Below are 26,312 nucleotides of genomic sequence, written 5' to 3' on the forward strand. Positions count from 1 at the left end.
TCTGTTGGTATATCTGTGTCGGTCAAGGGTGTGCTGACGTAACTTTTTTTTGTAGACCAAACCTACGTGTAAGGTGTTCTCACCTTTTTCTGATTTCGCAGCATTTTACACTCTGCATAGGAATAAACTGCAAAACAGGACCAAATAGGGCTGCTACTCTGAGGAACAAAAAAACCAGGGACAACTGGGACGTTCCTGAGCCCATAAAACTGGGCAGCTGGCAGTGTGTATTGGGTAACCTTGCAGATTTTCCAGGCCCCCTATCTTAAGAAAGAGATAGTCTTGGGAAAACCGGGGCAGGTGACAACCCTAGGCCAGTCACTTCTGCCCTGCCCAAATCAGAACAGTAGCATTTTGCAGGGGTGAAATGACTGCACAAGGTGCTGATCAACAGACACTTGCGTCCATAAAAGGTCTAATTTCATTGCTACCCTGCACCTCAACCAGTCATTTGCACCATTTAAAATGCTACCAAACCAGAACTTGCAGTGGTGTAAATGACCGTATAAGGGATGGGGTCAACAATGAACTATGGCGGCGGTGGTGGTGGTACAAAGCAGAGGAGGCTCAGGCCAGGCTCTCCAGCATCTAGCCAACTCCTATTAACCCTGGAACCTAATGATGGCAACATGACTACGCATTCTGCAACCACTATGGGGCATACTGGCACAAGTGGGCAGCAGGCAGCTGCAGAGCTGGAACCCAAGCCCCATAAGTGGGGAGGGCCCTTCGCGCCATGGCAACACCCTCACCTCCCACTCGCCAGGGCCCCTCTACCACCCAAGCTCTGAGGCGCGCCCTGGTTCCCCACTGGGCGCACGCGCAGGAAGACGCCCAACGCGACAGTGACAGGCCAGGCGCTAGCACATGCGCATTGACATAAGCCCGGGAGGGCGTCGTCCCGTTTTGGCGCATGCGCATTGAGAGCGGGAGGGGGCTGGCGCACATGCGTACTGACTGGCGGCCCACAAGTTTTTTTTAAGGGCGGAGTTTTCTATACGCGCGTCTCCCCCGCCTCTTGCGCATGCGCATTGGCAAGGATAAACCCGGGCGCGGCTTATCGTCACTGAGGGGAGGAACTTTCTCTAAGCCTCGCCCCCGCTTTGACCCGATCTTGGCCCCGCCCTTTTCGTCGCGCGCGCGCGCGCAGTGTGAGTTGGGTGGGGCGGAGTAGAACGGGGCGGGTCAATGGGAGGCGGAGTCTTCCCTCGCCCAACTGCCCCTCCTCTCCGCCCTCCTGCGCAATATGGTTCCCCCGCCTCGTCCCCGGAGGGGCGGAGCTTCCCTTTGGCCGCGCCCTCCGTCCACCTGCGCGGGTCGCGTTTGGAGGCGCCGTCATAGGGACGCACGCGTGAGCGGGGGCATGCGCAGTGCGGGGAGCCGGCTTGTCAAGGTGAGACTGCTGAGTAGGTGTGAAGGGCCGTGCTGGGGCCCCTGAGGGGAGGGGGCGAAGCGGGGGCGGGGCCTTGTCCCTGCGGGGAGTGTGTGAGGGGGGAGGTTCGGTCCTCCCTGGGGAGAGGAGGCCGGGTGGCCTGGGAAGGGGGGCGGTGGTTGCCCCTGGGGCCTGTGGTTTTTCTGGCTTGCTGGAAGCAGGGCGGGTGGAATGGGCGTCTGGCCTGGGGGTGGGGAGGTTTGGCTCTTCTTGGTGGGAGAGGTATGGGGGGGGGTGTACCTCTCTTGAAAGGAAAAGGAGGACTTGTGGCACCTTAGAGACTAACCAGTTTATCTGAGCATCAGCTTTCCTGAGCTACAGCTCACTTCATCGGATGCATGCCGTGGAAAATACAGTGGGGAGATTTTATATATATACACACAGACCATGGAAAAATACACATTGTAAGGAGGGTGATCACTTAAGATGAGCTCTTACCAGCAGGAGAGTGGGGTGGGGGGAGGTATTTTTTCATGCTTTGTGTGTATATAAAAAGATCTTCTACACTTTCCACAGTATGCATCCGATGAAGTGAGCTGTAGCTCACGAAAGCTGATGCTCAAATAAATTGGTTAGTCTCAAAGGTGCCACAAGTCCTCCTTTTCTTTTTGCGAATACAGACTAACAGGGCTGCTACTCTGAAACCTCTCTTGAAAGGGAGGGGGGTTAGTTCTCTGGGGTGAGAGGGGTGGAATGCCTCTGGGCGGGGGAGTGCAGGTGGAGGAGGCATGGGGGGGGCGTTTAAGGAGGGTCTTTGTCCCTCTGTGTGGATAGGGGAGGGAATAAAAAGGGAGGGGCATACCTCCTGGGGATGAAGAGCAACTTGTCCCTCAGTGAAGGAGGGAATGCTATCTGATCATGAGCCCTGCTCTTCCCAACTTTCCTTCTAGGACATCCAGCAATTCTTCATCTGTTGCCATGGGATGTCTGTTCTCTCTTGGTAGTAACGTGTCTTCCAGGCAGAGAAGAGAGAATGATGAGGACTTACTAGACAGCAGAGATCGTGAGGAAGACATTGCCAAGTTTCCATATGTTGAATTCACCGGTCGGGACAGCATCACCTGCCCAACTTGCCAAGGCACTGGCTGTATTCCCACAGGTGAACCTATCTGTATTGAAACTTCACTCCCAAAGCATTTTACTCATGGGCTAGAAACCTTCCTTATTTAGGTAAAACTCTTATTCATTTCAGGATCTGGTTCAAAATTTCCCTCTTTGATTTCCAAATCTCTTCTGACGTGTACTTGGCTGCCCTTGATTGTTTCTCTTTCTGCTACTGTTTTAGTTTCTCCTGTTGAATAGAAAAAGTTTTTGAATGAACTTTCGGTGTAGAAAGAAGTGTGCACTGAATTAGGTTTGTACTCATCCCATATCTCCTAACAAGTTCCTTCTTCAAAGCCTGGTTCACTTCCCAAGACCAAAGCTCCTAAATAGTGTTTGAGAATCTTAAGGCACTGGACTAACAAAGAAAAGGTTTCTTGGGCTAGATAGTCTCATAGTGGGGCCATCTGTCCCATAGTGTTCTTTAACTGTCAAGGCAAAGAAGCAATGAGACTGTTTATTCAAATCCATCCAGCTGGTAGCTGTGATATTTGTATTGTCCGCTACAGTCTAGGAAAGCATGTTCCTTCTCATGTTGAGGGAGCGCGATATTAAAATGCATACCCAGAAACTCTTGGCGGCTTTTAGTCATTTCCAGTGCCCTCAGTTTTAGGGAGCTTAGTGCATAGTGACCTTGCAAATGGGTGAAATTGACAAAGCTTTTTCCTTTTTGTCTTCTAGAGCAGGTCAATGAGTTGGTGGCTCTAATACCATACAGTGACCAGAGGCTACGTCCCCAGAGAACGTAAGTTCAAAGAGTCTAACACGTGTCCACTGATCTTTCTCATGAAGAATAAATGCGACTGCTTCTCATTTGGTGCCTGGTTGTACTGCCACAACTAAATATTGCACTGGCTCTGCATTTCCTTTTGTGCTGCCTTCCATGCTCTAGTTTAATCTAAGATAATGCCATCAAACACTTCTTCAGCTGTAACTAAATATTTCCCATTAACTCCCACTCTTGGGGTGTGCATGAAAACCCCATTGCTACTCCAGTTCATGCCTTTTACATTCTTAAAAGAAATTCTGGCTTCTCAACATCAGAAGCACCAGACTGAAAACATTAATGGGGGGGGAAATGACTCTGTGAGTGCCATGTTTACACTTTTTGGTATACTCAATCCCTTTCTTTTTGGTAAAATGCCTCAGTTTAAAGGGCTGCCAGTTCTTTATTTGAGTCGTTTAGACACCTTATCCAATTTAATCTTATTCATGTAAGAGTAGCACTTATTATTTGTGATATGTTTCTCCAGGGAAGCTTGGGTGCGCATTGTCTGATAGCTGGGGGAGGGGTTTATGTATAGCACTTGATATTTTTCCAGGGATCCTTTGTTCTTTCAGTCCTTTTTCTTCTCCTGGTTTTTATACTGCTGGAACTTCATTAGTAACAGCTGGTGATCTAGTCTCTCATTGTATGGGAGGAAACAGTGCCCATTGGCTTTAAACAAACAAGCCAGGACTTTGTGAGAGAGAGGAAGATTGGCCCAGTGGTTTGGGCAGTAACCTAGGACTTGGAAGGACCGAGTTCATTTCCCTGCTCTGCCACATATTCCCTGTTTGATTTCGGGCCTGTCACTTAGCATCTCTGCGCCTGTGTTCTCCACATGTAAAATAGTACAGGGCTATCATTTCCATCTTACAGGCTTGTTGTGAGGATAAATACGTTAAAGATTGTGAGGTGCTCAGATGCTACGGTTATGGGGACCATACAAGTAGCTTAGATCTGTGGTTTCCTCATGACTGCTCCAGAGACTTACTGAGTCCCTCTGTGTCATGGTTCATGCATATGTAAAGTGGGGATAATATGCTTCCTACCTTCCACGGAGCCTTTAAAATCACTTCATGTTTGTAAATTGAGACTCTCCAGTCACAAGTTCAGTATCAGGGCAAAGTGGGTAAAATGTTCATGTCTGTTGCAGGAAGCTCTATGTGCTGCTGTCTGTGCTGCTCTGCCTTCTGATATCAGGGCTGGTGATTTTCTTCCTGTTTCCACACTCGGTCCTTGTGGATGATGAGGGCATCAAAGGGGTTCAAGTTTGGTTCGACCAGAAAAACTCCATTGTCATTCTTGCCATCACGGTAAAGCTCTGTCTAATCCTTTTGTCTTGAGTGAGTTTGCTGCTGAACTCTGGAGGACTCGGATTCTGATGTATCTTCTCTCTTTCTTGGTGCAGACCACCCTGAGGATCAGAAACTCCAATTTCTATTCAGTCGCAGTAGCCAGCATAGCCAGCCAGGTGCAGTACATGAACACTGTGGTTGGAACCCAACAGATTACCAATGTGTCTCGCATCCAGCCGCTGAGCGACAAACTGGTATTACAGCCTTTCTTGAGTATGCACTGGGGCTTAAGCTGTAGAGAGTATTGAACCATCCCCTACTGCTGGTGATACTGGCCTTTGGAAGTGACCCACAGCCTGATGGGCCCAACTGAAAAAGTTAGATGACTTATGACTGAGGCCCCTGTACTAATGAGCGGGACCTTCTGCACAGAGAGAGACACCCTCCCTTCTTCCTCTCTCCTCCCAGCTTGTGCACTAACCAGATGGGACCCATAGCTACATTAAAATGCAAGTGGTGAGATATCACCAGTGAGGCTTCATATCTTTGACCAGTTCCTTGTGTAGCTAACCACAGCCTGTCCTGGAAATGCAGAATTGGGGTGGGACTAGACAAGAATAAAGAAGTTAGGGCTGACAGGAAAAGAACAAATCTAGAAAGAAAAAAAGCAGGAATGAAGGGTCTACTACATATATTGATGAAAGAAGAAAATGCTGGATAGACACTAGGGAAGTTGATGGTTTTAAATGATTGAACGTTGAACAGTTTTTACAAAACTTAACAAAGTAAGTTGGGTGGGACAAGGTGAGTCTGGACAGTGTAGTTAAGAAGTAATTGGTAAGCGGTAATATTAAGATCTACAAGTCTTAATGCCTGCCAAGTGATATGGCAGTGACCAAAAAAAACCCCAACCCAATGCAGCCTTTGGGACCACTATAAAGAAGTGTTATGCCAAGGTAATCTCCTTCTGTTCAGCTATGGTAAGGCTATATCTGGAATGAGTTGTTGGGTTCCAGGGAAAAGATGCTGATAAATAGGAGGAAATCCAAACAACATCAGAAATACTTCTGGGGGTGAAAGGGGCTGACTTTGGAAGAATGATTAAAATAAACTGGTTTAAGTGTCACTTGTGATATGTTGGTTGACAAATATCTGAATGCTGTGAATGTCTAGAAGAGGGAGAAATTTGTCTAAAGGGGTCAAATTAGAGTATAACTAGAAGTAATAGGATGAAACTAAACAAGGGAGAATCTAGGCTAGAAGAGGAACCTTCCTGACACTGAGATGTACAGGCTAACCTTCATCTACACCACAGCTATAACCAAGTCAAGAGACTCCATTTACAGCATTGTTGGGTCCTGTCCCATGACACATTTTAACTGTGGTATTACTCTGTTTCCTGACTCAGCGATGGTTGTGTGGATTAGGCTTTGAATGGTGAAATAGTCTCCTTGCAGCTAGAGTGTCTTATAGCTGGACTGGACAAAGCACAGGAGAACGTATTGTAGGGAATAACCTGACTTGGTTTAATACTGAAGGTCACTTGCGTCTCTAATTTCTGATTTCATTTTACTATTTGCTGAACATGTCTTGTCCTTTTCAGGTGAATTTCACTGTGAAATCCGAGATGGGTGGACCTTTCTCCTATGTGTAGTAAGGATTATTTATTATTTATCTCTGCATTTCATGCAAAGAATCTGCATAAATTGGATATCACTGAGTAAACTGATCTGACTCCTGCGGCTTTATTTAACGAGTTCCTGTTGGTCAAAAATATCAGACCCGACAGGTCATCTGTACCACGCTTTTCAAATATAAAAAAATTGTTAAATGTTAAATTGTTAAATGGACAGTTCAGCCAGAGCAGCCCCGAAGCAAAAAGGGAGTTCCAGGCTGCCCAAGAAATTTTAAAAATGCCTTTCTAAAGTTTATGGATCAAACTCTGTTTTAGTCTTTCTTCCAACATGTTTCTCTGTTGGTCTCTTACAGTTTCTTTTGCACATTACCCAAGGTCAAGGTGCATAACATAGTGATCTTCATGAGGTATGTAATTCTTCTTTTGCTCTACTGCACTCTGTTGACTGGAAATAGAATTGCAGTGACAAAATTACAGGCTTATCTTAGACTTGAGTTCCTTCTGTCTGCTGACACATTGGTCAGTCCAGTTCCTTCATTGATTGTGATCACTTGCTAGTTGTGGTACTCCTTCCCAGATGTGCAGATTTGGTCATTGGGATTTGATGTCTTGAGATACCAGCTTCACTGAGATCTCATACTTGCATTTTGAGCTTCATTTGCACTTATCGTCTTCAAGTTTTGGTTTAACTGGACTGTTTCTGTTGCAGTAAAGTTTTACCTTAGCAGGTCACAAACCTAACAGAACCTTCCTCTTTTATCCGGGCTTGGGACTAGCACTGTTGCTTACAGTGTGACAGTTTAACCTGTATGTAGCACTGCATACCAATTCCTTCTGGGAAGCATCCCAAGTTAGTTTCATGTGTCTGGAGGTCTGGCCAGCTGCTAGGAGATATGGCTGTGTAAAGTGTGAGTCACCCTCTGTAGGAGAGGACAGTTGGTGGAAGAACTGGGAGAGGGATCGGGATGGCAAAGCAGGTGATGGTTGTATCTGAAGAAACTTTCAGTATCTGTCATACAGATTCCCACTATGATCTAAGGGCCGAATCGCTAGCTCTGTTTTCATGAGTATTCTGACTGACTGCAGTAGGGCTACTCAGGTGAATAAGGGCTTCAGAGACCAGCCCTGGCTGCAGGCAAAGAAAAGCTGTGTAATGTGGAAGCTGAGTGGGCCTTTAATAATCAAAGGGGCTTAGTTTCTCCTCTATTCTATAAGCAGCAGAGGGGAGGGCTATATGTGCCTATTCCTTGTGCCTTCTGTGTAGCAGTGATTCCCATGTCAGTCTCGGCTTTTGGCATGGGAAATTTGATTCCACTTTTAACTAGGGCACAATGTGGATTGCTGCCTATCTTTAAGAATATGGTGAGTGTAAATTGCAGCAGGCTGCTGGCCCCAACAGCTGTGAAGAATGCAGAACAGTTAAAGCTTAGTTGCATAAATGTGAAAATCTGATATGCACCCTGCAAATTCTGGTAAAGAAAGAAAATGTCCCACAAACTAACAAACATCCCTTATCTTAGTACCTCTATCCCAATGATAAGTGCTGTATAAATGCCCAATATAGTCAGCAGTTTTTGAGGGGAAGGAGATTACTAAAAAGCAGAGCCACTCCTATTGCTGTCTGATATTTTCATCAGCTCTTCCCAGATTAGTGTCTTTAGATTTAAGTGAATTAATTATAACCTGTCCTATCTGAGCTGAACTGAATCTCTCTCTTCCAGAACATCAGTGAAAATCTCCTACATCGGCCATGTGACTCAGAGCTCCTTGGAAACATATCACTATGTAGATTGTGGTGCTAATTCCACAGCTGTCCAGGACCCTCGGCCTGTGTCCACCCCACCTACTCTAGATAGTGTAACCAAAGAGAGGAGGATACTTTGAAGACACCGGAGTCAACTAATTCTTCTCTTGGGGAAGTGATCATGCAGACTGACTTTTATTATAAATTAGTACCTGTAGGCAGGATCACTAGGTAGCTTTTAAATGGAATTAGAGGGATCATGGCTGTCCTTGGAGAAACTTGGAGTGAACAGGAGGTGTCTGAAATCATGTGGCACTTCACATTCATGCATATGCAACTTGGCTGCACTGCTTACGTTTTAGGCAGCGATTTGAGAGCATGTCCACTTGTGATCTAGTCTGATCCTCCCCAAAACGTGCTGAGTTCCCACCCACTTATAACTTGACATTGATCTGGTATTTAGATATTGCAACAAATTTCTTAGAATTGAACCCAGAAGAAATCAAGGAACTGTTTTAAATAATCTTTGACTTAATGAAAGTCAAAGAAGGCTTCAGACTCTGTCATTGCCTTAGTTTTGCTGCTGCTTGGTGGGCTCTGCTCTTTTTTTTTTTTTTTTGGTCCTTTTCGGACAAAAGTGCTGTTTCAGTGAAACTCCTCTTGCCCCTCATTCTGCTCAGTGGCAGCACACCATTAAAATATGTTATGGCATTTTGTTAGTAGGATTTCTACGTATAGTCATTCCAGGAGAGAGTGGCACTCATATTTATTCTCTGTAGCTGGAACTTGTGACAGATGCTGGAAGGGGAAATCATTGGAACTAACCAACATGCGTTCTATTTGAGGTGCTGGTTTGCTTACTGACCCTCAGAAAACTTGGTGTCCATCTCCAGTGTATCAAAACCCTGCCGTCTTAGTGATGGCTGTGTTTCAATAGGTGCAGCACTCCGGTGGTGTCGTCATACTGATTTCCTTGTATGGACCATATAGCTCTTGGGCCTTTTTCCTTCATGCAGTGGTTTGAAGCTACTGCTCTAGATATATGTTGTATTGAGAGTTCTTGGGTGTCACTGAAGCTAGGGAACCTATAACTGAGCAGTTTGATCTGTGTACTTGCTGCATTCTTTTAACAGGAAAACTTTGTACCAGTTTGTAAGGGCCAGTATTTTAGAATACCATTTTTGTACTTCTGTATATTTTCGCTAAAGGAAGGGATGTAAAGATTACATATGAAGTATCCTTGTGTAGATTCTCCAGACATTGGCTCACTTTTGCATGGGGATTTGTCTGAGCGCAGACTTGAGCTGATTTCATTTAAGTTAATGGGAATTGCCTGTCTCAAATGCTCATTTTAGAGATGCAGTTTATATCTTAGGATGTATAATAGCCAGTTAACCCTGATACAGAGGGCTAAGCACAATGTATTTTAGTTTTCAATTCTTCACTTCTTATGCAGGACAAATGATTCTGTAGGCTGCTTCTGAGCCAGACTCTTGCACATCATGATTTCAGGGTTCTTAAATTCACTGTAATTCAACTCAGCTTCCCCATTTCTTTTGGGCTAAATCAACCGGCATCTTTCTCTATCCTACTTTAGAGGAAATAGCTATGCTAGTGGGGAGGAAAAACCAAACAGTCAAAATCTGAAAAGGAAACTGATAATATCTAAAATGTTTCATTGAAGAAAGCTTGTTATTATTAGTGTGAAGTAGAAAATGAACCTGTTTTAAGAAAATGTTACTATTGTATAGAATTGCACTTTATGGGGATAATTTGTAGAACTGAATCTTGCTAGACAAATAAAATCTGAGATTATTTACCACTAAGAAGTATCATTTGAGTGGAGTAGTCCCTGGCTCTTTTAATCTCCTGCATTTCTGCCCTGGACTTTGAATACTTTATACTGCAACTGGCCTGACGTGCCACTCTCAACTTCTTAGCTGGCTAATCTATGTATTATCAATTTGCAATACTTATTGACTTGTATTACAGTAGTATCTGGTGTCCCTAATCGTGGATCAGTGCCCCAGCATGCCAGGACCTGTACAAACACACACACAGAGGGTTTACGCCAATCTCTAACTACTCAAGGTGAGGCTGATGTGGGATAGCCTGCCCCTTGTGTCTGCCTACTTTGGTGTTCTTGCACCTTTCTCTGAAGAATCTAGTGCTGGCCCCTGCCAGAGATGGGATACTGGACTAGATGGACCTTGGCTCTGCTCCAGTGTGGGAGTTCCTGTGTCCGTACAGAGATGGTCTGTCGCTCAAAGAGTTTGCAATAGAAGTACTCTAGCATCAAATGTTTTTCTCCTGGATAACATATCCCTTTAATCTGCATTTTGTCCCATTTTTCTTTATGGACCTTACCAAATGTACTAATGTGTTCTGTTCCCTATGAATTGGTGAATGTTAGAGCCCAAACACTGAACTTCAGAGAACCATCTAAAGTACTCGGTTAGTGCAGCAGTGTAAAAGCATTAACTAAAATATCTCCCATTCTGAGGCTGCATGGCCCAGAGTGCGCTATGCCCTGCAGATCAGGGGCAGTGTAAAGTAGGTGCCCAGTGGCATCCAGCTGTTCAGATACCACACTCTGCCTACAGCAAGAAGGGGAAGACTGTAATCCATTCCTGCCACCCACATCTGGAGTCCTTGGAAGGCACTTCACAGATGCAGCAGTCTTCTTTCTAGGTCTCCCCTTGTAGTGTGGATATTTCAAATGTCGTGTGCTCTGAAAGGGGCAATGCATTCTGGGTCACGCAGCTCTACAAACAGGGCTTAAGTTGTAATGAAAAAGATGCCCAGGGCTCAAGAACTTTTTTTTTTTACTTTTCTGACTGACACAGCAATCCCAGAGATGCCAGGGTTGAGCCCTGGCAAACCTCTGCACAAACCTTAACTTATGTCTAAAAATTAGGACTGTCAATTAATCGCAGTTAACTCACGTGATTAACTCAAATTAATTGTGATTACAAAAATTAATTGCAATTAATCACACTGTTCTACAATAGAATACCAATTGTAATTTATTAAATATTTTTGGATGTTTTTCTACATTTTCAATATTGATTTCTGTTACAACAGAATACCAAGTGTACAATGCTCACTTTATATTTTTTATTACAAATATATGCACTGTAAAAATGATAAAAGAAATTGCACTTCAGTACTTGTATGAGGTGAATTGAAAGATACAATCTCTTTAGTGTGCAAGCGTAACTTACAAATGCAGATTTGGGGGGGGTGTTACGTAACTGCACTCAAAAAGAAAACAGCATAAAACTTTAGAGCATACAAGTCCACTCAGTCCTACCTTATTTTGCCAATTGCTAAGAGAAACAAGTTTGTTTACATTGACGGGAGATGCTGCTGCCTGCTTCTTATTTACAGTGTCACCTGAAAGTGAGAACAGGCATTCGCATGGCACTTTTGTAGCCAGCGTTGCAAAGTATTTACATGCCAGATATGCTAAACATTCATGCTTCGGCCATCATTCCAGAGGACATGCTTCCATGCTGATGATTCTCGTTAAAATAATAATGCATCAATTAAATTTGTGACTGTACTCCTGGGGGAAGAATTGTACGTCTCCTGCTCTGTTTCTCCCGCATTGTGCATATATTTCATGTTGTAGCAGTCTCGGATGATGACCCAGCGCATGTTCATTGTAAGAACACTTTCACAGCAGATTTGACAAAACGCAAAGAAGGTACCAATGGAGGTTTACAAATCTGAAGTGCCATCGAAAATCTGAGCGGGACGAGGTGTGGAGCATGCTTTTAGAAGTCTTAAAAAAGCAACGCTGATGCAGAAACTACAGAACCCGAACCACCAAAAAAGAAAATGAACCTTCTGCTAGTGGCATCTGACTCAGGTGGTGAAAATGAACATGCGTCATGGACTGCTTTGGATCGTTATCAAGCAGAACCTATCATCAGCATGGAAGCATGTCCTCTGGAATGGTGGTTGAAACATGAAGGGACATATCACTCTTTAGTGCATCTGGCACGTAAATATCTTGCAACGCCAGCTATAACGGTACCATGCGCATGCCTGTTCTTGCTTTCAGGTGACATTGCAAACAAGAAGCAGGCAGCATTATCTCCTGCAAATTGTAACCAACCTTGTTTGGGTAATTCTGACCAAGAAGTAGGAGTGAGTGGATTTGTAGGCTCTAAAGTTTTACATTGTTTTATAATTTGAATGCAGGGTTTTTTTGTACATAATTCTACATGTGTAAGTTCGACTTTCATAAGGAAGAGATTGCACTACAGTACTTGTATGAGGTGAACTGAAAAATACAATTTTTTTGTTTAACAGTGCAAATATTTGTAATCAAAAATAAAGAGCACTGTACACTCTGTATTCTGTGTTGTAATTGAAATTAACATTTGAAAATGTAGTAAACATCCAAAAATAATTTAAAAAATTAATTACGTTGTAAAACAAATAGAATACCCTTTATTTTAATCGCTTGACAGCCCTACTAAAAATCATAACATATGATTAGGTTGTGATCTAATGACAGTTCCCTCTTCCCAGCTGCCTAACTCTCTCTATCCCAAACCCATGGTACACCTTCCAGCTGTGGAAACCCTTCCAGCTACAATCACACTGTCCCCTTTCCTCAGGACCGTGATAGAGACATAATTTTCACCCATTCTCAGTTGTGTACCTACTTGACCCTTGTGGTATTGAGGAGTGCTAGTTCTTCCAAGAATTTGCGGTCCTGAATTTTTGGGAGGCATTTCTTTCTTTCAGCTGAGCCAGTGGTTACAGCCAGGGCTAGAACCTACACCTTGAAATAAACTCCGTTGCTCTTTTTTATTCAGTTTGTCTTAAGATAAAAAGAAGAAGGAAATTGAATTTAAAAAGCCCTAATTGTGAATTCAGCATAACAGATGAAGATTCAAATGTGAGAGTATCATTTAATTCTAAAGTTAGGGATGATTTTAGCACCATCAACTTGTCCCCACATGGGCTAATTTAGGCTGATAAATGCCTACTGCCTGGGCCAAATTCTTCTCTCACTTAGTGTTGTGAACTCTTGTGGTTTTTAGCATGAGGAACTCAGGCATAGTTCATGTTTTTTCTTCAAGCCCCAGTTGGGCTTCAAATTAATAAGACTAGCTTAAACTATGAGATCTTTTTAAAAACAAGGAACTTTGGGTTCTTTTTATTTGCCTTCCGGTTTCCAAACACAGGGTTCAGCCTTTAAATCAACATGGGGCCTACTTCATAGACCTGGGTTCTTTTCTGGGTTGTTCCTATGCCTGCTTGGTGACCTTGGGCAAGTCATGTACCCTTTATGCCTCTTTATCCTCATTTTTATGGCTGCAGAAAGATGCTGACAGCCTTTGAAAAGCACTGTGAGATCTACTGCTGAAACTTGCTGAATAAGAGCTACATAGGATACATCGCCTGAGATTGGTTGGTATAGGGTTAGCTAGAATCTACCTGCAGGCTTGCATATGGTGCCGACATATGAGGATAGCAGCAGCCCTTATATAACCCATGCTAATCAAGTATGGCTCTGTCCCCCTCTAGGGGCTAACCCATGTATAGAGGTTTATGACACTGCTAGAATTCTTTAACTCAGAGGCCTGTGGCTCAGAGCCAGCGCTCATGGCTTCGGTCGTTGCTAACAACCCACGTAAGGACATCTTATTACGCTTACTGGTTTCACTGGGAGCTGTTGCGCTTGTTTTTTCTCTGGCTGTTCATTGTGCATGTCACCTGCTGCCTTCAAACACACTGTACGACACTTACAAACGCTGCTTGCAGAGCTTTGCTGTGTAGTGGTTTCCCGCCTGAGCCTGTCACTGAGTGATGAGTCCACATTAGAAGCATTTGGCATTTTAAAGTGTCTCTTTAAAATATGTATTTTTTTTAAATCAAGCTGGCCGTTTTTAATTAATTTCTTGTGACAACAAATTAAGGCTGTGATCCTGTAAGGCTGTAGTCATGTATTTAACTTGACCCAGGAATAGCTCTATTGACAGCCGTGCAGTAGCACTAACCCCAAATGTTCGAGAATCATGAGTCTGGGCTCAGAAAATCAGGGGACTTAAAAATAATTACCAGTAAATAAATTTGGAGGTTTTTTATTTGCCTTCTGATGTTTGAGACTTTTGGTTTCATTTCAAGGTCTTCTCTACAACTGTGAGTTCTATGCAGTTTTAAAAAAAAATGAAAACTGAGTCTCATGTAATCACTGGAGTCCAGGAGCCATTTTAGTTAAATATTTTTAATTAAAATTTTTTATTTGTGGTGTTTTGGTTTGTCATGAAAGATCCCAGATAAGATAAAACATTATTTAACAAAGATTACATCATCGGGCAGCAATTAATACAAATAAAAACAAATTCAACAATGGTGTCTTTATTTTATTTTTTTTTTAATAGGAAAAGCATTCTATCTTTAGTGTGGACAAATAAGGGAAGGGAGTGGAGTGGGGAGATGGGCTGAGAAAGACAGGGGAACAGAGTTGTTTCACAAGCAGTGTGTGTGAACTCTCTACCACGCTTCAAATTGGTATTGTAAAATATATTTTTTTTAAAAAGTCTATTTTACATATATAAAGTAGTACATATTCCTTGGTTTGTTTGTTCCAGTCTTCATGTCACCAAAGGGTCATTTGAAAGCAAGGCAAGAGGGGGTAGGTTAGAATTAGCAAGCAGTTTTGGGGGTCAATCCACATGCTTAGTTTTGGAAATAATTGTTAGAAGAAACTTTAACTAGCTAGCACCCAAGTCCTTATTACGGCAAGTGTTTTCATGTATATCCCCTTCACTTGACAGCCACGGCAATACCAAATGTGTAAGACGTAGGGAAGATGTAACACAACATGTCAGATCAACCTTGAGAGCTGCTCTTGGCCTCCCTGGGCCATTACTGGGTTCCCCCGCCTTTCTTTAAATATTCCCACTAAATCTGCCACAGACGAGAGGGAGCATGTGCCCAGAAGTCCCTTGATCAGCACCGTTACCTTGTAGAATTAGTGATTTCCCGTACAGAAATCTCACAGCTTCTGTGTTGTCTGCTCCTGTGATCAGTTTCAAGATTTTTTTTTTCCTTTTTAATTTTTTTTTATTTTTATTTTTTTTTTGTATGAGGTAGCTTAAAACCAGGGAAGTTTGAGACTGGACCCTGAACCTTCCTTTATCTTGGTTTGGAAAAAAAAAAAAAAGTTAACAAACCGAGAAAGGGATGAAGGGAAAGCGTTAGAATGCTGGAACTTCCTACGGAGAGAGACAAAAAATAAAACCTCAGATCAACCTGTACTTTCCAACAAAGGTTTTTTTTATATCAGTTGATGTTAAAAAATACAGACTTGTTTTACAATAATAGCACCATTGTATTATACACAGTACTCCTGCTGATGATACACACTGGGGGGAGAAGGGTCGGTTATACCTGTGCTTGGGACATCCATTTTGTAAGGAGGGGCCTTCACACCTGCCAGTTAGATTCCCACCTCCATCTGACCCAACAAGAGGTCTTACAGGAAGACAATAAATAAATAACACTGTGATTTTATTCCACGGTCTGCCCAGTGATGGCTTTAGAAATAGACAATAGTCCAAAATGTAAGCGTGTGGATGTATGGCAATTGGGGGATTGACTCACCCATTCAGTGCAGAAGTCATACAAGTGATTGGAAAGTACTCAGGTCCTTGGGGTGGGGGGGGTTGGTTTGTTTTGGTTCTTTTTAATGGAATTGGACTGGATTTTTTTAAAAAATGTTGTTTTTTTTTTTTTCCTTTTTACAAAAAGCAGACTGGCCCAACGTCAACGCCAAACTCCTGATCGGCCCCACCAATGTCCATAGGGGCAATATCGATAATGGGCAGGCGCGAGGTCTTCTGTGATCGGTATTCAATGACTGTCTTGCCCCATTTGCCAGTGTGTTTCTGGGGAGAGAGAACGAGACCAGGGATTACTAGATGCTGCAAACACCATCAAAACTGGCCTCTCTGAAGAACAGATTCCCAGTCTGGCCTGGTTAGAATTTCACAGCCATGTTCCCAGGGGATGTCTATGCTATGGGGACTATCTCTACGCCAGCATAACCCCATCATGTAGATTCACAGATTCCATGGCCAGAAGGGACCATTGTGATCATAGGCACTGACTTCCCCTCTGCCCCGCAGGTGCTCGACCCCCCCGCTTCCCAAAGTCCCACCCCTGCACCGTCCTCGCTCTGCCCCAATTCTACCCCCTTCCCCAAAGTCCCCGCCCCACCCTGCCTTTTCCCAGCCCCCTCCCTGCCCCTATTCCACCCCCTTCCCCCAAGTCCCCACCCCTGCCCCACTTCTACACCACCTCCTCCCCTGAGTGTGCCACGTCCCCGCTCCTCCCCCTCCCTCCCGGAAAGTCCTAAGCGCCGCCAAACAGCTGTTAGACGGTGGGCGGGAAGCGCTGGGAGGGAGGGGGAAGAGCGGGGATGCGGCACGCTCAGGATGCGGGGAGGAGGCGCAGCAGGGGCGGGGGAGCTTGGCTGCCGGTGGGTGCGGAGCACCCGCTAATTTTTCCCTGTGGGTGCTCCAGCCCTGCAGCATCCATGGAGTCGGCACCTATGATTGTGATGATCTGATTAGACCTCCTGTATAACAACACAGGCCACAGAACTTCCCCCAACATCATTCCTAGAGCTGATCTTCTAGTAAAACAGCCAATGTTGATTTAACAATTGTCAGTGATGGAGAATCCACCACCACCCTTGGTAAGTTGTTTCCGTGGTTAATTCCTGTCACCATTAAAAAGAGGTTTTATACTCACTACGGGAACAGCACCTCCGCAGGTGCCAGTAGGTAGGTCAGTGGAAGCATTATTCTGATTAGCCAGCTGCATCTACCCCAGGGCTAGGTCAGCATACCTACGGCACGCAGGAGTGTGGATTTTTCACACTCCGTGTGCGAGAGCTATGTCGACCTACATTTGAAGTGTAGACCAGACCTCAGCATGGCACTGGGCTAGTGCGAGATGCGCAGGGCTTGCCACTCACGAATAAACGTTTCAAGTGGGTTAGTTAAACTGCATTAAATATCCATGTGGACGCTTGGCTTCAGAATTAATTTGTTTGGTCTTAATTCACTGTGGAAGCGAATGACTCCTCCTCTGACCATGGCAATCGACACTCAAGAGGTGATACTGGCGGAGCCTCCTGCTGTAGACCAGTTTACGCTGAGAGGAGGAAGAGTTCTGCCGGCGTAGGGACACCACCTCCCTGCACAATCTTAGCTGTGCTGCCCGAAGCCCTCTCTGTGGGCGTAGCTATGGCATTAGGGAGTGTTTTTTCACACCCCGACCAATGCCGGTATGCGTTTTAAGTGTAGACCAGGCCTATTACCCTTACTACTTGTCTGTGCAATGCTTAGCACAGTGGGGCCCCAATCTCCAAGAGGGGCAATAGGTGCCATGAGGAAGGCCATCTCCCTGAAACTGAGGCGCACACAATCACTGCTTTTGAAAATTTTGACCCCCCCCACCCTAAAAAAAAAAAAACTCCCACGTGCCTCAGTTTCCCCATGAAATGGGGATAATGGCACCAACTGACCGACCAGCCCTAGCTCATTGTGAGGATTAATTAGCTCAGGGGGGGCCAACCTGGGGCTCCGCAGCCACATGCGGCTCTTCACAAGTTAATCTGCGGCTCCTTGTCTAGGCTCCGGGGCTGGAGCTACAGGTTCCAACTTTCTAATGTGCCGGGGGGGTTGCTCACTGCTCAACCTCTGGCCCTGCCCCCACTACACCCCTTCCCACCCCCTCCTCTGAGCCTGCCGTGCCCTCACTCCTCCCCGCCCTTCCAAGCCTCCTGCACGCCATGAAACAGCTGATCAGGAGGTGTGGGGAGGGATGGGGAGGCGCTGATCGGCAGGGCTGCCAGTGGGCAGGAGGTGCTGGGAGCGGGGTTGGGGAGCTGATGGGGGGCTGCTGACATAGAATCATAGAATCATAGAATATCAGGGTTGGAAGGGACCCCAGAAGGTCATCTAGTCCAACCCCCTGCCCGAAGCAGGACCAATTCCCAGTTAAATCATCCCAGCCAGGGCTTTGTCAAGCCTGACCTTAAAAACCTCTAAGGAAGGAGATTCTACCACCTCCCTAGGTAACGCATTCCAGTGTTTCACCACCCTCTTAGTGAAAAAGTTTTTCCTAATATCCAACCTAAACCTCCCCCACTGCAACTTGAGACCATTACTCCTCGTTCTGTCATCTGCTACCATTGAGAACAGTCTAGAGCCATCCTCTTTGGAACCCCCTTTCAGGTAGTTGAAAGCAGCTATCAAATCCCCCCTCATTCTTCTCTTCTGCAGGCTAAACAATCTCAGCTCCCTCAGCCTCTCCTCATAACTCATGTGTTCCAGACCCCTAATCATTTTTGTTGCCCTTCGCTGGACTCTCTCCAATTTATCCACATCCTTCTTGTAGTGTGGGGCCCAAAACTGGACACAGTACTCCAGATGAGGCCTCATTAATGTCGAATAGAGGGGAACGATCACGTCCCTCGATCTGCTCGCTATGCCCCTACTTATACATCCCAAAATGCCATTGGCCTTCTTGGCAACAAGGGCACACTGCTGACTCATATCCAGCTTCTCGTCCACTGTCACCCCTAGGTCCTTTTCCGCAGAACTGCTGCCTAGCTATTCGGTCCCTAGTCTGTAGCTGTGCATTGGGTTCTTCCGTCCTAAGTGCAGGACGCTGCACTTATCCTTATTGAACCTCATCAGATTTCTTTTGGCCCAATCCTCCAATTTGTCTAGGTCCTTCTGTATCCTATCCCTCCCCTCCAGCGTATCTACCACTCCTCCCAGTTTAGTATCATCCGCAAATTTGCTGAGAGTGCAATCCACACCATCCTCCAGATCATTTATGAAGATATTGAACAAAACCGGCCCCAGGACCGACCCTTGGGGCACTCCACTTGATACCGGCTGCCAACTAGACATGGAGCCATTGATCACTACCCGTTGAGCCCGACAATCTAGCCAGCTTTCTACCCACCTTATAGTGCATTCATCCAGCCCATACTTCACATGTTACTGTGGCTCTTTGGCAATGCATATTGGTAAATTCTGGCTCCTTCTCAGGCTCACGTTGGCCACCCCTGAATTAGCTGATGTCTATAGAGAACTTTACAGATGCCCTGCTATATAAACCCTAAGCAACGGTAACTTCCATCAGCTTACCGAGCAGCCATCCGCCAAGGCACTGTATGTGAATCTGCTGTTGCCCTCAGCTCTGATCTCGACGTCATTGGATCCCTGTATCAGGATGGCTTTCTTCAGGTTGCCGGAAGCCTCGTCCATGTAGGCAATGCTGTTCTTGCAGTGATAGGTGATGTTCTGGGAGCCTTCGGTGGACAGGAGGCGCAGGAAGGTCATCTGGATGTTGGCAGTGTTAGGGGCCAGGTTGTCATCTCCATAGCTAAACTGGAAGGAGAGATCCAGATGGTTAGTGAGTCTGGGTAGCAATGGGCCTAGAACGTCAGCTAGGAAGGTAGAGGCAATTGTGGAAGACAATCTTAGACCTGTCTTCTAAGACGTGTCTAAGACAACCTCATTTCCCATTGCCTTCCAAGTGTACTTGGGTATCTAACTTCTCTGGGCTCCTGTGAAAACCCCACATGGTTAAAAAAAATCAAGAGGAAATTCAGAAAGTTGGCAAGAACTGCAGAATCGTCATCCTCATCCCACTGTTAACATATTCTAAATTTCAAAGGCACCCCAGATCTAAAGGCCTTTGTGCTAAACAAGAGTAAAACCTAAGTGTGGAAAAGTCAAGGTGCTCTTGTTACCAATGAGCTGGGAAAGTGTACTTGAGTAGGGCACAGTTCACTATAATATATGAGGCTTGATAGTTCTCAGAAGAAGCCAGGGAAAAGCAACACTCGAGTAGAAAGTTTCTATAAAAAAATTCCCCACAAAAACAATCGTATTTCCCAATAGCTGAGATGCCCTGTTACCTCTTTTGGATACAGAACACCAGATTGTCAAAGAGATTTAGGTGCCTAGCTCCTTCTGAAATACCTTTATTAATCTGGCCCTTCATGTTTTGCTACTAACTGGCATGCTAGAGATTGAGAAGAGATTCTAAGAATTCTTATTTCCTTTGCAGATTTCACTCCACTTCGACACTCCCCCTTCTTTCCCAGGGTCAGTATGTCTGTTTACATCAGTGTTTGAGAGACGTACTGACTTTTCAGGAACATATTATCCAATTTTTTCCAGGTTTTTGTGGTGAGGGGGGGGGCGGGAGAGATTTGAAATTTTGATGAACATTTCCATTCCGGTTCATGTGACATGTCAGCCAGCTCTAGTCTTGAGCCCGTATTTTCAACCATGACTAGTAATTCTGGGGGGATTTTGTGGGGTGCCCAACTTGAAACATCTTAAAGAAGACTGATTTTCAGAGGGCGGTTGCTCAGCCTTTCTTGAGAATCAGGCCCCTTTGGAGGGGTTTCAAGTGGAGCCCCCTAAAATCAATGCTCACTTTGGAAAAATGTGAAGCTGGATATAGAGGTAAAGAAAAGGGCTCTCCCTTCGAATAGACCATAGATCTCTCATCCCACCCCTAAACTCAACTCCTCCCCCAAGTGAGGCCAACTCCGGCTAGTTTGAAACATTAACCACGGGCACTTACATGGAATCCACCATTGATGGTCTCTCCAAACCAGATATGCTTCTTCTCCTTGGTCTTGCTGGTCCACCAGTTCTTCTTGGGAATGCTGGCGGGGTTGGGATAGACGCATGTCTCGCCAGTCTCCATGTTACAGAAAACCTTAATGGCATCCAAGGTACAGCCCTGGTTAGGGTCGATCCAGTAGTCACCTGCAATGGCAGAAACACATGGGAGGTTGGTGTCTTGGTAAAACTAGGACTCATGGGGTTTTTTTGGTTTGGTTTTGAAACTCAGGAGAGAGGTGGAGGGCTGCAATGGCAGAGGATAGTGCAGGTCAGGAATGAGGTGCATCCACAGAGATGTGCGTTGGAGGGGAGCCCAGGGCTGGAATAGGTAAGGAGTGAGGTGCATCAGCATTGTGTGCGTGTGGAGAGCGCAGGGCTGGAATAGCAGGTGGGCAATGCAGGTGCATTGCGATGTGCATTGTGAGAGAGACTTATGGGGGAGACCTCCAATGGAAAAGCAAGGGGGCGTGTGGGTTGGGACTGAGGGGCATCGGCAGGGCTGTGTGCGTGGGAAGCCGAGGGCTGGATTAGCAGATCAGCAGTGAGGCGCATTGGCAGAGCGGCAGGTGGGGAGGTTTGCACAGCCCCCCGCCCATACAATGCCTGAAGGGTCAGTATTTCAGAGGAGGCGGGCAGGGAGGGATTCAGAAGCTGAAACGCCTTGGTTCCCTCCTGGCTCTGTGGTCTCTGCAGCCCTGGTGCTGCAAATCACCACGCTCAGCACCCGGCTCTGTGCCTGGCACTCACCGCTCTTCCACTCAGGGTGGCAGAGTTTAAGGTCACGGCAGGTCCGGGCTGGGTTCTTCTTGGAGCCCTCGGGGCTGCGGATGCTTTCGATCTGGTTGTTGAGGGATTTCAGAGTGGCGTCGACCTCAACATCATGCTGGCGCAGGTCGCTAGAGGCCTGGTCAGCTCGCATGTAGCGCATAGGGTCAGGGCCTTTCTCAACCTGGCCCAAACCGGCGAAGGCCGACATGTCAATGCCGGGGCCTGGGGGGCCAGGAGGTCCAGGGGGTCCAGGGTTTCCAGGGGGACCCTGCAATGGGAGGGGAAAGAGACAATCCTTGTTTAGAACTCAGAGCCAATCTCCATCCTGTTGCTGTCCCCATGTCCCCCCATTGGGCTCAGCAAAGGGGAAGACAAGGCCCCGTCGAGCTGATGAATGGATTTACCAGTCTTCTGGCTACTTCTCCGCTAGGAGATTGAACTGGCAATGACAGCCAGCTGCTGAGGTTACACTGGGGTGAGGGAGTCACTGTGGGGGTGGACCCACCAGGGGCGGGTCAAGGTAATGGAGCCCCTGAGGGAGAGAGATGGTGGGGGAACAGTGTTGCTGGGTGCAGACTGGAGTGACAGAGCCAGTTAGGATGAGGGAAGCAGTCGGAAATACAGCCGCTCGGTGGGAATTGGGGTGATAGAACTGGGGGTGACAGAGTCACTTGGGGCAGATCAGGATGATGGAGCTGCTCAGGGTGGATTGGGGAGATGGAGCTACTTGCGGGAGATGAAGATGATGGCGCAGGTCAGGGTGATGGAACCACTCAGGGTGGTTTAGGGTGATGGAGACACAGTACAAATGACTTCAAAGCATGTAAGTGTCCTGCAGCTGCACTTCACAGGAAAGGCCAAGCCTTTGGTCGGGTATGGGGCTATGAGCTGCCCCATTCGCCGGTAGAGTTCGAGTCCTTAAGGCCCAGGTTGAAAGGCCGGCAGCTCTGCTAGGGGCACAGTACTTACAGCAGGTCCGGTTTCGCCACTACGACCACGAGGACCTGGAGGACCAATCGGACCGGGCATGCCATTTGAACCATCTTTGCCAGAGGGACCAACAGGGCCTGGGGGACCCTAGAAAAGATTCACAAGGGGGGAATTGAGAGCCAGGCCGTGAAAGAATCATGATGTAAAAAGACACCTGCAAGCTCAAAGGGCTCTGTGCACTAATGAGGCAGCCAGGCTAATTCATAATGCAATGAATGGGGCACCTTGGACTTCCCCATCCATCCCTCTGTTACGTGCCATGGCCACTGAGAACCCGACTACATCTTCCTTTGCTGCTAATGGCTAATGGAGACTGACCTTAGTGCAAATGATAAGGAGAATCTCCACCCGCTGTTAGCACTGTAGGGGCAGTGACACACAGAGCAGCACTTCTCATTCCATCCAGCAGAGGGCACAGGTGTGTGTGTACACAGCTCATGACCTTATATTGGAAGTACAGAGTTCTTTATCCAGGTTACTAAAATCTCCCTTGAATTTCTCCTCCTTGAAGCTGGAAAGAAGACTAAAACCCAATGTCCTTTTTGCCCATAATGCTGTTGATTATTTTCTGCACTTTGCTCAGCTTGGCTAAGCAACTGACTAGGCCATTTCACTTGAACCTGCACTGTGCTGTTCCTTGGTCCCCCGCTACCCTCCCACGCTCCGGGAACTGGACTTACCCTGGGACCAGAAGGACCAGATGGACCAGTAGCACCTTGATCTCCAGATGTACCCTGAAGGGGGTGGAAACAGAACCACATAGTCATATTTCAGCATCTGGACAGCTTCCCTCTGGGGGGTGCAGAACCTTGGCCAGGCAGGGGATTCTGGGTGGGCAAGAGCAGCCCTTACCCAAGGGCTAGGTTTGGTGTCTCTGAGGCATGAGCAGCCCAAAGCCGGGTGAGGCCTGGCCCAGTGGAGGGCCCCCTTTAGCCACGCCAAGAGAGGCTGTCAGCTTCTCGCCTGGCCCAAGGCTAGGAGCTTTATGCTACAGCAAGACCAACATGGTGGGGTGGCCCAGAGCCCCCTGCGCTCCCCTCTCCCAACCCACTTCCCTCAGAGAATGGAGGAAATGGGGGGGGGGGGCTGATTTGTTTGACTCCAAAGGGAGCAGTTGGGGTGGAAGGGCTCTGGCGTTGGAGGTGGTGGGATGTCTCAGCTCTTGACAGGCCTTCAGTGAGACAGGCTGCCGAACCTTCCAAGACACACAGATGGCTGGGGCCATGGTAGGAGCAGGATTATGCTCATGGGGCCAAGGCAGGGACACAGCCCAGTGCCCCTGCATCAGCCCTGGCACGGCATGTTCTGTCCCGAGTCCTGCGCCGTGAGCTCAGGCCAAAGATGAGGCTCTGATGCTGAAACTTACGGGAGGTCCAGGAAGACCCTGCAGACCAGTGAATCCTCGGTGACCCTTCAGACCTCTCTCACCAGCCTCTCCAGCTTCGCCCTTGTCACCACGAGGACCTTGAGGACCCTGAGAGGGGTGAAAGAGAAGAGCTTTCAGCCTGGGGCAGGAAAGGTCAAAGGCCAGGGCGTGGTCCATCCCAGAGGGCCAGGCATGACACATGCCATAGTGCAGGGTGCTGGGCACAAGGCACGGACATGCCACACACTGCAGGGCATGGCGCAGCCCAGAATGCATCCCCTGCAGCTGGATGCAGTGCCGGTCTGAGCATCCCACAGGAGTTCCAGCTGGAAACCCCTTGCATCTGACTCTCCAGAATCACGCAGCAGGAGAAAAGTATACAGAACAAAAGGGAAAATTCCCTCTCACAGACATATATCAGCCAGATTTCCAGAGGCGCTGAGCAGCTGCAACAGACATCAGTGGAAACAGTGGGTGCTCTGCCGCTCGGGGGACCAGGCAGCGTATTCCTCATGAGGATGACTTACCGGCATGCCACGTGCGCCTGCGGGTCCGGAGGGACCCATGGGGCCTTGAGCACCCTGGAAAAAGACAGAGGTGGGTTATAGACATCATAATGACCCTATGAACGAGTCATCCATACCCTTTGTAACATTTGAAGGGTTGTTGTTGACTCCTAGTTTCCAAGACTGGAAGGGTCAACTGTGGTCATTTAGTCTGATTTATTAGTCTGACTTATTCCCAAATAATTCCCAGAGCAGGCCTTGTAGAAAAATGCCCAATCTGGATTTCAAATTGCCAGCAACGGAGAATCCATCATGAGCCTTGGTAACTTGTTCCCATGGTTAATTACCCTCACTGTTAAAAAGGTGCATCGTATTTCCAGTTTGGATTTGTCTAGCTTCAGCTTTCAGCCGCTGGATCGTGTTAGACCTTTCTCTGCCTGACTGAAGAGCCCAGTGTTAAATATGTGTTCCCCAGGAAGGTACTTCTAGCCTGTGATCAAGTCACCCCTTAACCTTCTCTTTGTTAAGCTAAGCAGATTGAGTTCCTTGTTGCTGTCACTATAAGGCAGGTTTTTTTAATCCTTTAATCATTCTCGTGGCTCTTCTCTGCACCCTCCCCAATTTATCAACATCCTTCCTGAACTGTGGACACCAGAACAGGACACAGGATTCCAGCATCGATCACACCAGTGCCAAAACCAGAGGTGATATAACTTTCCTATTCCTACTTGAGATTCCCCAGGTTACGCATCCAAGGATCACATTAGCCCTTTTGGGTGAGAACTTCAAAGCTTTCCAGGACATCTGCGCACCCCATTAATTCCCATGGAAAATAATGGGAGTTGGGCAAGTGGCTTTGATCAGCTCAGCCAGGGCTGCAACCCTCTGACCAGCTGGCTGATATCGATCCTTTTCTGCATGGGGTGATGGTGATTTTCTCTCATTTATTTGGTATCTGAAATTTGGCAAACAATTCTTGCTTCTGCAGCTGGTTTGACAGCAGCTCTCAAGGAGGCCTCCAAACTTGCCACTGGATGCACCGACTGCCTGGTACTGATTCTGTTCCCTGATTGCACCAGCATCACTCTGGAACCTGCCTTCGGATGTGACTGCTTGCAATTGGGAATTGGAAACCCGTTTTCTGGGCAGATGCTTCTCCTGAGGCAGGTTGTTCCACCCCCCAACAGCCCAGCCAGCCCAGCCAGCCAAGCCATTTGCTGCAATAGTCAGACAGCAAGTGGAATAGAGGAAGCCATATAGGATGGCCAAGTCTCTGGGGCTGAAACCAACCCCCGTGGGAGGTAACATCAGCTCATCTGTTCTCCATGCTTCATCCTAACAGCAAAGCCCTGGGTTCCACGGACTCAGTGATGCACGTCGATTTCAATCTACTGGTCTCTGCTCTGGAGAAAATCCCCACTGCTCTTGTACAAGCAAAATCAATAGTCAGTTGACTCTGAATGATACCTTGAAATACTCTTAAATCAGGGCACTGACGCTGAATGATCACACTGCCTCTAAACGGTCCTCTCAAATACACTTAAAGTATTTCCTCTCTATGGTACTCCTGAATACTCAGATCCCTTTCTATACTCTAGATGGTACTCTTGAATACTCAGACCCCTTCTGTACTTTGGATGGTACTCTCGATACTCAGGGCTTTTACTGTACTCTCAATGGCACTCATGAATACTCAGATCCCTTCTGTACTCTGTATGGTACTCTCAAGTACTCAAATCCCTTACTGTACTCTGGATGGTACTCACAAGTACTCAGAGCCCGCACTGTACTCTAGGTGGTAGTCTTGAGTGCTCAGGGCATTTATTGTACTCTCGATGGTACTCTTGAATACTCAAATCCCTTACTGAACTCTGGATGGTACTCTTGAGTACTCATAGCCCTGACTGCACTCTAAACAGTACTCATGAATACTCAGAGCTCTTACAGTACTCTGGGCGGTATTCTCAAATACCCAGAGCCTTTTCGGTACTCTGTCTGGTACTCTTACATTCCTCT

The 26,312-nt window shown here is 46.7% G+C and overlaps 2 protein-coding genes across 2 annotated transcripts in view; one reads left to right on the forward strand and one right to left on the reverse strand.

The window, feature by feature from the left end:
- The first annotated feature begins 1,284 nt into the window (after positions 1 to 1,284).
- Positions 1,285 to 10,863, forward strand: TMEM106C (transmembrane protein 106C). Its single transcript, XM_073318614.2, has 8 exons — positions 1,285 to 1,393; positions 2,323 to 2,531; positions 3,215 to 3,278; positions 4,453 to 4,612; positions 4,708 to 4,848; positions 6,198 to 6,247; positions 6,584 to 6,637; positions 7,952 to 10,863. Exons 2-8 carry the CDS (start codon positions 2,351 to 2,353, stop codon positions 8,112 to 8,114), a joined length of 813 nt encoding a protein of 270 aa, XP_073174715.1. The 5' UTR covers positions 1,285 to 1,393; positions 2,323 to 2,350; the 3' UTR covers positions 8,115 to 10,863.
- Positions 10,864 to 15,255: 4,392 nt separating this feature from the next.
- Positions 15,256 to 26,312, reverse strand: part of COL2A1 (collagen type II alpha 1 chain) — a 64,949-nt gene continuing 53,892 nt past the window's right edge. The window contains exons 47-54 of the mRNA XM_073318615.2: positions 24,318 to 24,371; positions 23,791 to 23,898; positions 23,105 to 23,158; positions 22,404 to 22,511; positions 21,414 to 21,702; positions 20,623 to 20,810; positions 19,170 to 19,412; positions 15,256 to 15,887 (exon numbers count right to left, since the gene is read on the reverse strand). Of these exons, the coding sequence (XP_073174716.1) occupies positions 15,741 to 15,887; positions 19,170 to 19,412; positions 20,623 to 20,810; positions 21,414 to 21,702; positions 22,404 to 22,511; positions 23,105 to 23,158; positions 23,791 to 23,898; positions 24,318 to 24,371 (1,191 nt within the window). The 3' untranslated portion in view covers positions 15,256 to 15,740. The remainder of the gene's footprint in view (positions 15,888 to 19,169; positions 19,413 to 20,622; positions 20,811 to 21,413; positions 21,703 to 22,403; positions 22,512 to 23,104; positions 23,159 to 23,790; positions 23,899 to 24,317; positions 24,372 to 26,312) is intronic.

This window comes from Lepidochelys kempii, chromosome 20, assembly GCF_965140285.1.
Source record: "Lepidochelys kempii isolate rLepKem1 chromosome 20, rLepKem1.hap1, whole genome shotgun sequence".
Lineage (NCBI taxonomy): Eukaryota > Metazoa > Chordata > Testudines > Cheloniidae > Lepidochelys > Lepidochelys kempii.